The sequence below is a fragment of the Pleuronectes platessa genome, chromosome 18 (genome assembly GCF_947347685.1).
Source record: "Pleuronectes platessa chromosome 18, fPlePla1.1, whole genome shotgun sequence".
NCBI lineage: Eukaryota > Metazoa > Chordata > Actinopteri > Pleuronectiformes > Pleuronectidae > Pleuronectes > Pleuronectes platessa.
The window spans coordinates 8400833-8413943 of record NC_070643.1 but is presented as its reverse complement, the minus strand read 5'-3'; the positions used below and the strand labels follow the sequence as shown (position 1 = coordinate 8413943).

The 13111-nt window shown below is 41.2% G+C and overlaps 1 protein-coding gene across 1 annotated transcript in view; it reads right to left on the bottom strand.

Moving 5' to 3' along the window:
- The window catches only part of fhod3a (formin homology 2 domain containing 3a), a 53993-nt gene that overhangs the window by 13719 nt on the left and 27163 nt on the right, over nt 1–13111 (bottom strand). The window contains exons 4-15 of the mRNA XM_053446760.1: nt 10918–10985; nt 9957–10062; nt 7520–7614; nt 6750–6861; nt 6537–6631; nt 5915–6058; nt 5476–5711; nt 5300–5326; nt 2895–3023; nt 2264–2668; nt 1395–1454; nt 903–1037 (exon numbers count right to left, since the gene is read on the bottom strand). Of these exons, the coding sequence (XP_053302735.1) occupies nt 903–1037; nt 1395–1454; nt 2264–2668; nt 2895–3023; nt 5300–5326; nt 5476–5711; nt 5915–6058; nt 6537–6631; nt 6750–6861; nt 7520–7614; nt 9957–10062; nt 10918–10985 (1612 nt within the window). The remainder of the gene's footprint in view (nt 1–902; nt 1038–1394; nt 1455–2263; nt 2669–2894; nt 3024–5299; nt 5327–5475; nt 5712–5914; nt 6059–6536; nt 6632–6749; nt 6862–7519; nt 7615–9956; nt 10063–10917; nt 10986–13111) is intronic.

The window sequence follows — 13111 nt, the reverse complement described above, 5'->3', positions numbered from 1 at the left end:
TCTTTTAGTCTCTCTTTCATATATATGAAATACAGATTTTCATGTATACTTTTAACGCACTATATCTTCTTGAATTATTTTCTGTTCTTCATACAAAGTCATGCTTGTCCTTTTCTTGATATGTATTGTTATTTGAGTTCTTTTTAACCCTTTGGATCATCTTTATTGTAATTCATTATATAGTAAGCGATTGCCTCTATAATAATATTCACTTTACAAATGCATGTCTTCCACTAATGCATGGTTGCATTTTTTTGCAGTTCGGGAAACTTAGGGAAAGTTTGACATTTTGGAAAATACACTTTTTTCTGAGAGGACACTCATAACTGCTACCAGCAGTCAGTTAGTTTAGCTTAGCTTGAATACAAGGGGAAATAACTAGTCTGGTTCCATCTAAATTTAAGACAAATCTACAACCTCTAAAGTTATATAGCTTAATTAAGTTAATTAATGTTCAATAAACTCTTCCTATATATTTATGTGTACACAAACTTGTGAAGAAATATGAATAATATTTTGCTGGGTTGTTTCTTTCTGGGCTCTTCTCTAGTTGCCTAACAACGTCATGGACGCCAGGAACATCTCTGTAGCCTCAGGGTGGAATTGAATAAAAACGGGTACAACCCTAGAAGGCAGGGGAGGTTTCATGAAAGATTATTGTTAATTTGCTTTACGGACGTTTTATGTTCCTGTGTTTGAGGATCTTCAATCATAATAGAGACAGTTTGACCTTTGCTTTTTCAAATTTGATCATTCTTGTGTTTTATTGGTCTTTTGTGAGTCCTCTGGCTTAATCGAATTATCATATTACATTTCCATAATTTATTCTGTCTTGATGAGATTTATTTGCTCATCTCAAACTGTTGTTGGTGATTTCAAACACAAAGCCAGCACTGACTCACCTGTGCTTGTTCCGCTCTTCCCGCTCTATCCTCTGCAGCCTCTCCTCTCTCTCCACACGGCGGCGCTCTCGCTCAGCGGCCAGAGACTCCTGGTGCTGTCGGTAGGAGGAGGACAGGAGACCTCCCAGAGCAGGTCTGAGGATGAGAGGATTACGATGATAAAATAAAATCCTAATTTTTTTTTTTTCAATGATGATGCCACATCACATCATTTAATCTGCTGTATCAATGTGATGCAATAAGAGAAGATAAGCAGCTAAATCTGTTTGGGAACACAACATGTGCTCCTGGCATATTCAGATCTTTTTTATGTGTAACTATGAATGTAACACATCATAAATCATGTTGTAATGTCTGCATGGAAATTAAAGCAGCTTCTTAACTAAGGAACCCGATGCCTACACACATGTATGTGAACATGTTTTCAGTACCAGAGTGTGTGTTCTACGGATGATTTCATGCACATGTGCAGGCATATGTTTGTCCTCTCACCTGGAGGTGGTGGGCGTACTGGGACTGCTGAGGGAGGAGTAGGACGTGAAACCTCCATTCCTGAGTAAGAGAAGAGGGGAGAAAACGTATGACAGTGAACAACCTCTCTCCAGTCGTCATTCACCCGACACCACGCTGACTGACTAGTCAGTGTGAAAACTGGTGGCAAGGGACGAATGCGACACCTTGTTACGTAATGGGGATAAAATGTTGGTGCAACACTCAAGTGACCCTAATTAGTAACTGCTGTGGTGTTTATTCATGTGTGTTACTGGGAAACTCCAGGCAAGGTGTCTGGTACCACATGCAAAATAACAGGAGGTGAAATATTAATATGTAGCAAAGGTGTCAAAGAAAACATTTTTGCATGTATTTGAAGCATCATGGCAACGTATCCCTGTTTATTGGTGACATGTAGGTAATATTAAAAAAATATATATAACCAGCATGAGAAATACCCAACTCAACATTTTAATAGACCTTTTAAAGAAGATAGTGAATAGAGAAAATAAGAATGAAAAAACAGCGCTTTCCATAAAAAAATTCTAAGAAAGGAAGCATATACAGATACACCGGAGAAGAAATCAAGAGACATCTGGACATCAACGCAGTGGCAGAATTAAGAAGGAATAGATACGAACGTGACAATAAGAAGTGCACAGACAGACTGAAGGTGAGAGGCCCAGCAGTCAAAGAAGTGAAAGGAACTGGTGAGAAGTGAAGGGGGTGAATAACACAAGTGATGCAAAGAGATCCAAGTTGTTGCAGAAACAGAAGTGGAAAGTGAAAAAGTGCAACGTCAAAGAGGTAAGAGAAAGGTTGTCGGTGCTTCTCATGGGACACTGAGCTCTGACCATTATCCCTCTGACCTGGGAGATGGTGTTTCAGGTGACTCCGCACTGGGTTTGACTGGAGCCGGTGGTGACTGCTTCTCGTCAAGGTCGTAGGAGAAGAGGTGGAAGGGCGACTGGGGCAGGTAGGGCATGTGGGTGGGGGAGGGCCGAGAGCTGCCACGCAGCGGTGGGCTGACCTCTTTGCTAGCCGGGACGGTGACGACAGATCTCTTCCTGGCCAGCAGGGTGGACAGAACGGAGGGCTGGGATGGGGGGCTGAGAGGGGAGGAAAGGGGAGGAGAGGGGGAGCTGAGGGTGGTTGCTTGAGGTGGGTCAATCTGAGTCCTCTTCTCTTCCTCCTTTATACTCCCCTTTCTGGAAGTGATGGTGATGGACTGGACGGTTGTTCTATGAATGATGGATGGAAGATGTCTAGCTGGGCTAGGAAGAGAGGAATAGATTGAGATGATACATGGATGAATGCTTAAATGAAAGAGAAGCCCTTTAACAGGATTAAGGGCTGCAGAGTAATGTACTTAAATACCCCTATGATTGATCACCAGGAGATCCAACCCACCAGATCAACAACATATAACAGTGACACTACATATAGAGCCCAGAGTTACACAAGAAGACCACAGAATCTTTTTCATTTCCATGTTACCACCATGTCCTAGAATACCTGGGGGTGGTCTGATTAGACACTGTATTAGCCCCCTCCTGCTCATCGGAGTCAGACTCTGTCACTGGACTCTCCTCTTCCTCCTCCTCTATTCCTTCCTCACACTCCTCCTCTCTGTGGAGATGGTGGGTGGATGGATGAATGGTTGAGTGGAAAATGTAAAGGAAGGATGGAGTGAAAGATGATGCGATACATGAGAATGGCATGCAAGTAGAAATTACCACACTTAGATGGAGATGGAACCAAAGTAATGGAGAGATGGGGGGTTAGATGAGAGGATTGATGTGTGGAAATAATGTTGACAGTTGCACAATAGCAAACCACACAAACATTTGTTCCAAGACAACAAGACAGAGACATGGCATCAATCAGATGGAGATAAAGTGATAGAGAAACAAAAGGATTAAGACAAGCCAATACACAAAGCTGAATCAGGAGAAAGAGTTGCTGAATGTTTTTCATTACACACTCCATGCCTCCAGTTAGTTTTACATGCACATGAGGAGAGAATGTGACGACAGGCAGGAGGCTAAGGAATAGTGAGAGGGGAGCACACAATGGTTGAACAACTGACTTGGGATCGATGTCGCCAAACGCTGTTGTCTAGTGATACCAGATGAGCCTTGATGCAGTCGAGTTGCCGTGTGCTGCAGGTATTGTTCCACAAGACTGGAGCCATGTGTGTGTGTGAAGAACGGGGCTGGCCAGTAAAGGATGTGTTTGTTTTTCTGTGTGCATGCATAATATGAAGCAGGATAGTCTTAACAACTCACGTCATCCAAAAAGCCACATGTTAACAAATTCTCACAGTTGCCCACATTTGTACTTAATTTCTATGGAAAACAGGTGCCCTGGTTTGCACACACACACACACGTACGCACACACACGTACCCACACGTACTGCTTTAACACTCGCTGAGGCATGGGGACTTCCTCTGATTTGGTCAGATTACACCCTTAAATGGAACATTCATATCGAGTTTATATATTACAAGGAAAAGTTGTAAAAGTAAAATATTGTAATATTACGGGAATAATGTTATAAATCTACGGAGATTAAGATTTTCATATTAAGAGAAAAAAGTCGTACATTTGAGAGAATTAAAGGTTCAGTGTGTATAATTTAACGACATCTAGTAGTAAAGTTGCATGTTGCAAGGAAAACCTGTGGCAGCCTGTCATAAAAACACGAAAGGTATTTAGTTGGTCCAGTTTTGGTTACTGTAAAAAACATGGCGGCCTCCGTAAACAAGATCAGTTCCCAATGTAAATATTAGTATTTAAATACAAAGGGACCTTTGTAGGGTAAAGATATCAATAATTTGTTCAATTTGGGCGAGAACACACTAGTGAAAACATCACTAAGATTATGTTATATTCATTTTCTGCCACTTTCACCTAAATCTTAAACACTGGACCTTTAAATAGCACTATTACGAAAATAAAAGTCCTAATATTACCAAAAAGTTGTGAATTTATGAGAAGAAAGTAGCAATGTTACAAAATAAGTCAGATATTCCGAATAAAGTCGTGATATTAGGAGAAAAAAAGTCATACAATTACAAGAAAGAAGTTGTAGTATTACGAGAAAAAAGTAATATCATAAGTATCAGGTCTTTGATTATATAGTGCAGGAAGCTATGTCTATTTTGAAGAAAGAACCACATAGACTTGGAGGAAAGTACCTCTTTTGTGGAGGAGCAAATCGTTGGTAGTGGAGGACTGTGAGGCTATAGTTGATTATGTTGATTTGTGATCTATTCCAAGGTTTTTCTTTGTTTCTCAAGAAACTGTGAGATTGTTTCAAGACTTTGGATCCAGAAGGAGGGAAATTCGATGGAATATGAGTTCTCCTTGCTGCTCGCTTGATTTCCTAAAATCCTGAATATTATAATTACAACTTTTGTCTTGTAATATAAAGTCTTTATGCTTGAAATCTCAAAAAGATGACGATTCTTTTCCCGTTTTCCCCCGATAATTAAATGTAGCTTAAAGATGAAGGAGGAGGCATGTGACAGAAGTGAGAGATCTTCGTCAGTGAATGAGAGGACACAGAGAAAACATATTTACCTGAGCGTAAACAGCACCAGATGCTCGAAATTCTCCTTTTGTGAATTAATCAATAGCACCGAAATAAGCCTGTTGTGTTAATTACTGCACATGTTTGAAACCTTAAAGGCGTGTGGCTACTGAGAACTGTTTATTTTGTTTAGTTGAGCACCAGTGATTCATTGGAAAAAAAAACAAAAAACACTCAAAGTACTTAAAGTCCCAAGGAACACACTGTGACATAGCTGTTACAGCATGTAGGTGAGGAGCAGGAAAATATAGACAGGAGGTCACAGCGGCCAACAGCTGACTGTTTTTTCTCAGTGACCTCTGAACTTACATGGAAGGAAGGCAACCTGACAGAGCCCTGGAGCGGAAAGTGGAGGTATGAGATAGTCAGCCTTTCTCTCTTGAGCGGAGTTTGCAGCATCACAATCACTCTACCTGCTGAAAAGCAACCCCCCTCCTACCCTCTGCTGTTGTGACAACCTTTAACTTCTGACACACTTCTCTTACCTCTCGCTTGTGTCCTCTGCTCTGTGTCCACTAAAAGGCTGGAAGCCGGCTCTCTGTGGGGATGCAGGGCTGCACGGGGAGGCGTGGCCTGATCGCCCGAGGGAGGCCCTGCGGCTCCGCCTCCTCTCTAGGCCTTGCCTTTTGTCCCCAGCCCCAAGGCTGGATCGTCGGCGGTCCCGGCGTCCCGCTGGTGGCGGTTGGCTGTCGTCATCACCATCTTCATGCCGTAGGGTCATCTGGGGGAAAAGTTGATAAGGTGTGAGATGACTGGTGCTTCCCAGAATTTTAGTATTACGCAAATGTGCTATAAATACTGTACAGAGTCACATCGCATCATGTTCACTGGACGTGAGCAGCCCTTAATAACTGAAATCTGATCTTTAATAAAAGCTTCTATCAGATTGCAATGACTGAACATGCATTTGCAAGTATCTCAAACCTCATAGATGTTGAGCTGCTCAACCAAGTCAAGGTCAGTGCCTTTCCGTCCCAGGTGTCTTTGGGACACTGTCTCAATGCCCTGCTCCTCCAGGCCGTCCACCATATCATAGAATGAATCCTGGTCGGGCAGCGATGAGAGTGTCTGCAAAAATGGGTGAAGATGGAGAACTGATTTTTCATTTCTAGTGAGATTCTATTTTAGATTTTTTTATCTTGTTTTTATTTATTTAGTTTGTTTGCTTGCACGGTGGGGATGATGTATCAGAAAGCCTCTTTAAAGCACCATTAGAACTCAATCCCTCCATAATCTATAACGCTTATCCTTTTAAGAGTTGATGGGGCCTTGCAGGGCCCTAGATCCTAGAGTATTGCAGGGCAGAAATAGAGACGCAAACACAGGGAGAAGATTCAAACTCTACACAAAAAGACCCAGACCCAACTAGGATTTGAACCAAGAACCTTCTTGCTGTGATGCTAACCACTGTAACACCATGCCGCCCACCCCAACAAAAATGACTCAAAAATAATAGAAAAAAGAACGCACTCTGGTACAAATAAGAAACTGTATATTATAAAGCACAGATGTTCTTATATAAACTTTCAGTAAAAATAATCGATACCTTATTGACGAGGGTCATTGCATAGACCAGCAGCTCTGTGTCCACTCCATCCTTCTCTTGTAGGATCTCCATAGCATTGGACCACGGCTTGCAGCCTGAAGATCAACGATGAAAACATGAGTTGTGTTGTTTCTGCTCAACCACACACACCTTCCTCTAAACCAAGCCATTAGATAAGCTGAAATCATAATGAACAATTAGAGTTTTCTGTACCTCTCTTGGTGTCCACAGTGTCAATGGCTTCTATCAGCAGCGGAGCGTTGGACTCAGAGTACTCCACAAACACCAGCAACAGCTTCAGGGATGTTTTCAACACCAGACGGAACTAGAGCAGAAATACAAGCGAATGTGCACAATGGAATTGGTGATTCAGCATTATTAAATTATAACTATATTTGATCCCTGTGCATGCATCATGATATATTTTAGATATATAACAGATTTCTTGGCGGCCGTTTGTTGTATATGTCAGGGAAGAAGCCTTTAAAGTTTGGTGCGGTACTGGATCAGGGGGCAGATCTAGAATTATTTTGTACAACTTTTTGTACAACTTCCACAAAAATAATTATATATGTGAATAATAATTCAACTTTGTTTTATTAAAGAAAGTGCGGGAGGTTGTATTTCTTTGTACACTCACTGTATGTGCTATAATTTGTCCACATTAAATAAATAAATAAATATATAAATGGAAACAAAGTAACAACAAGCTTTAGGCGCTGGAATTAGGACTGATACTTCCAGTACAAATGCCACAGTACCACAAAATCAGGGGGAAAGTCACCAGCCTCAGGTCAGGACACAGAATACAAATCAGCAGCAGATGTGTTTGTTCGGCTGTGTTACTGTGCATAGAAGCTAAAAATATCAACCCCCAAACAATGGATGGGCTGCTGAAAGCCTACGTGTGTCTGTGCGTGCGCTCGCAAATGCTTGGGTGTAACTGGAGTCGAGAATGATTTAGTATGCATGCATGTTTTTACCTTTGAACCAACGAGAGTGTACAGCCACTGGATTGTCTCAGCGTGGCTGATGACACCGTTCATCCCGTCTACGTATAACATGATCTGCCCCAAAGCTGAGAGAACAACACAAACAAAAGTTAGACAGGCAGAAAAAGTAAATAAACAGGGACTGTTAACAAAGCAAGTGTGTGTTGCACACGCGTCCTGCTTTTATGTGATCTGGTACTTGACATCTTTTTATTCATTTTATTTACACTGTGACAGTGCTGAATGACAGTTGCACTTAGTATTTATATTGTGGTGTCCTGTCATTTTAGTTTGTTAATTTCAGTCTCCTCAGTGTATTTTCTGTTTCCTGTTTTATTTTGTAGTATCTGTCCCTTGTGTGTGGTTTCCATCTTCACTTCCTTTCGGTGATTGTCTTCCCAGTCCTCATGTGTTTCACCTGTGGTTAATTGTTCCTGCCTTCCCTCTGTGTCTATTTAAGCCTCTGTGTTCCCCAAGCCCTTTGTCGGTTTGTACTCGTTGTTGTGCTACTCGTTTCTACGTGAAGTCTTCTTAGGTTTGTTTGTTTGACCAGCTTCCTTGTTCTCTGTGCGCCTTGTCGCCAGTTACTTATGTTAGTGTTCCTGTTTTGTTTTTGTCTTGTTTAAACCCTTTTATTATATTAAATACCTTTTGTTTGTAACCTCTGGGTCCATCTCCTCCACCAAACCGTAACATATATTTTCATATTAATTCCAGTCTTTGCCTATTCCGAACCAGGGCAAGTGCCTAACACGAAAAAGCATGTGCCTTGTGTATAAATCAAGACTTGTAAATTGTGTGTTATGTTGTTGGGGTTATAAGAGATTTCCCACAGAAACCAAACCTCAGAGTTTCTACCTTAATGTGTAACCACGCCCCCTTTCAACCTCAAGGGGGTCTCACTGCTAAATACTCTCATTTATCTCATCCCTTTTATTATGGTGCACAGCAAGAAATTAGTTTTTTGCTCAAATGCAATTTCTCCTTGGATGAGACACGAGCAGTGGAGAAAGCTATTCGACCATATGGCATTCTGATTAAGGAACTGTAAAACAAGTATTAAACGACGACTATGATGCTCTGTGGGATCTCAAAGACTTTTACAATAATCAAAGAAATGACCTATTGTATGTGACTCTTACTTCACTTCAGCTTCTAATTCTAGATTTACATCTACACACACATTTCAACAAATTGGTGCATATTCGAAAGTGTGTCATACCAAAACACAATCACCTTATGCCAGCTTGGTTCATTCACGTGACAAAAAGGCGTGTTGTATAAATAAAGAACTGTAAATGCCCTTCTCCACAGTGTTTTTACTGGTGGGGGGAGTTCAAAACTTTCAGTGAGGGGGTTCAGGGGACCACCGGTCCTCTGACACCACCGCTCACTGCTCATAGCTGCCTCTGTAAGATTTATCACATGGCATTACACAATTAACATCAAACAAAAACACTCTGTAATTACGCTACTCATGAAATGATTATCTGTGACATGTGTTTGGAGAGTGGGAACTATGAGTGTGTGGGGAGGAATGTGTGTATATGTTTAAGTGTGAAAAATGAAAGCAAGGCCTTCTCTTAGGAACTTCAAGTGTATTTACTGATGGTGGAAATTATGGGAGGCATGCATGTAAGTTGTTTAATCAAAACATGTGCTTAATAAACCACAGCGTCATAATGAAAAGCTCACGGAACCACAGAGCTCATTACAGACAGAAACAGGAAGGAAGTGGCGGGAAAGACAAAGACTGAGTGTCAGTCAGTCAGAGATGGAGAGAAAAGAAGAGAAACAGAGGAGATCACGGAGGAACTGTTACAGAGATACAGCTGCTCTGTGTAGGAACAGCACTTCTAAATTTACAAATAAACAGCCACAGTTTTATTACTGAAAAAGCACAAAAATGCACTGGAACGAATTACAACTCTGTCAGCAGGACAGTTTGTCTCTGACTGCCACAACATGGAGGAATCAGACCGTCCTGCTGGATCTACAGCAGCCATCAGATTTAGCTTGTTTCTCTTAACTATATTTATTACCTCCATCAAGGACATGATATTTTCACCCCTGTCTGTTTATTTGATGACTCATATGTGTGTTTGTAAGCAAGATTACACAAAACCAACAGTTGATGGAAGGTTGTGGTATTGGTCAGGGGAAAATCCCTTTAATTTTTGGCTTAGATCCGGAGCAAGGGGCAGAGCATTTTCATCTTTTCCCCAGGGAATCATGCATTGATCTTAATGAATAAAATAAGGCACTTGTATAGGGAACCTATATCTATGAGTATATGCAATTTGGTGGAGTTAGATTGAATTTAATGCACCTATTTGGCTTTGGTGGAGGTATGCACACATTTGAGTGCCCTTCCAGTTCATATGTTTTTTATATTTCGTATTTTAGTACTAATAGTGAGAAACTGTACCTCTTAATATGTAGTTCTGGTAATTCTGGTCAGCTTCTGCTCCAACCTTGATGAGGCACGTGAGACCTTCAGCCATCACAAACTCATGGACCAGATCTTTGTCATCCTGAAGCATTAGACAAGTGTAATAAGTTAAAACAGTAACTGTTACTACATACACCACAGAACCACAAAACTAAACATTTCCCACGGCTCATTACACAGTTCTCATTTCTTACCACATGGTGGCAGTGATGTGCATGATGAGGATTTAAGTTGGTACGACCCCCACCAAACAAACACAATGAAGTCCTCTGATACACACTCCACATGTCAACAACAGTGTATTCCGCAGTTTTTCTTTTAAAACATCTCTTCAAACTAAAATAAACGAGGAAGATGAAAACACTTTGTCTGAAAGCTGTCTGAACAGATGCAGGACTCTTTATGTGCAATATGTACACTCCCAAATTAGCACAGCTCCATGTGGCTTTACGTTCATTCATGAGCTTTTACATAAACACAAACATGAGACTTGGGTGAAAACAATTTGCTAAATTTGGTTTGGCTGCTCTGAGAGAGTGAGTTAAAAGGAGGAAATGTGATAAATGCTAGTCAACCAAAAAATGTAAACAGTTTCAAAGTTCTCACATCACTGCTTTATTTAAGAACCATGTGTTGTCATATTTGTGTGCTTTTGTTTATTTGCCCCAGAAAAAGCCATCGGTGGCTTACTAACTTGACTCAGCCTAAAATAAGGATTCACACACACACACACGCACACACACACACACACATACACACACACACACACACACACACACACACACACAGAGACATATACGTAATCACACAGACATACACTAGGAGAGAGATGCCACGTTTATTGAGATCCCTGTCATCATGGAAGCACACAGTGGCCACAATAACCAACTGCAGAAGAACTGACTGACTGTAATTGCATGTGAAGTGTGTGTGTTACCTGAAAAATTTGCTTCAGAGAGAACAGTGCTCTTCTTAGGTCACGTCCATTGGAGTTATACAGTCTTTCTGTGGAGACAAACAGAGACACAAACGTTATTATGGGACTATACATCAACAGACAGTAGAAAAAGTCACATAAGAGTGACACAAGTAATGCAAAAGTGTTTTCACCTGACGTCAGGCAATTTTTTGGGCACAATCTATTTCCACTGCACATATTTCACTTCTCTCCAGGATATATTTCCTTTATTTTCAATAAATCTTTGTAGTAAAATGAGTCTGCAGCTGTGCAGAAGTTGCACAACACTTTGCTAGAGATGAAACGCTGCAAATCGATGCAGCCCGTCAGACCATTTGGTTCTGAGCACCTGATGGGCACCTCTCTACACGCTTTCGCTGCATCCTCTCTCACAGAGCAAAACGTGCAAGGTCGGTCTCTCTCTCTCTCTCTCTCTCTCTCTCTCTCTCTCTCTGTCTCACATACACAAGCACGTGCACACATGTTGCAGTAGTGATTAGAGCTGTATCGGAATGTTAATGAGCTGCTGGCCGGAATTCAACTGTGAAGTATTCAGGTCACAACACAGAAACCATTGGGACCAACAGATTAGAGATATCTCCATCACTTCATTCATGCTGTAATATCACACTACAGCTTTATTTTCTTGTCTTTTAAACTTTGTATTTATGTCTCTATAAACAAGGTTTGACAGAAAACAAATTGTGTTTTAGATCAGACTGAACATTTTGAGGGTGCAATTTATGTTGTACTCGATTTTACTATACACTCCAGTGTCCCAATAATTTTGTGCGCCCCAGGATATAAAAATATTTGCATAAGCCTGTAATACAGTACTTATATTTACATGTGCAGACCCCTGCATGATGCAGACATCAACAAAAATAATTTTCCAAAGTGCTCTGCATTAAGCTCAAAATGTCCATAATGTCCATTTGTGCTCATAAGAACAGTAGTGCTTTCAACTGTGTGTCAGCAGGGGGTACAGGAACCTGTGTGCGTAAATCCTGAGTTTGCGTGTTTTTCACAAATCCTTCAGTCCATCAGGAAGGAGCTGGCTGGTCAAAAGAGTACAAAAGTGAGGGCAAGGCAGGACAACACACTCCCCCTGATGTGGGCCCATGGGCCAGCCAGTCTGTCCTTCTGTGTTGAGCACAGCGGTAACCGTCGCTAAGCTAGACGAGGCTAACCCAAGGCCAGGGTCAAAATCATTATCATTCCACACACAGAAGAAAGAATTACAGGCCTGTCTGTGTCTCTATCTGCAGTACCCTTCGTCCGAGGTCAGAATTCATGACATACAACTGTGCTGGTTTACGGTAGAGATAATCAAATGATTAAACGTGTTTAATTTGTAAAAGTGCTGAGAGGCAACACAAAGATGAAACAGATTAGGAAAGGTAGGAAATATTCTCTACACAACCATCAGAGGGCCTGTTCATTAGCATGCATCTTCGGTTATCTGATCACAAGTGGACACCTTAAGAACGTCAAATGAATGAGGGATGGGATGTCAGATGTGTCCTCAGAGCATCTTATGCTGGGGTGATTGGATTGGATCAGAGACGGAGGTTAATGCAACATTTGAAGAAGGCCAAAGAGATGGAAGAAGATGAGAAGTGAACGAGGAAAGATGTTGTTCGGTCATCAAGGCAGAGGGGATAACTTAAAAAGTCAAAATATGTCTCTAACATGTCATCAATGTAAATTGTTGGTATTTAACCTTTGTAAACCCAATTCAACCTAAAACTCTTTCGTACTGTATCTATTTCAGTGAAATCATTTGGGCAAGTCCATTCAACGCTCATCGAATGTAGGAGATTTATTTCTGTTATCTTTCTTGAACATACTGTTACCAGTATCTCATTTGACACATGAGAACACACTCTTAACTGCGGCTCAGCTTTAACTCTTCAAATAACCTGTTCAGATTGATTTCCTTGTTCTTTTGACTCTTAGTTTCCCTGGAAGTCAAGTAGCCTCTTATTGAGGCGGAAGCCACTTCATCTGGCCTTTGGGTGTCAATGGTTCATTCAGACGACCATGTGTAATGTCCGTGTTATTCATCAGGCCACGAGTGGGCCTGTCAAGGTAACCTTTACCAAAATGCCTGCTGTCTGTCAGGAGCATGTCAGCAGTAGCGATAAGGCTTAAACTTGGCTTGATTCATTCT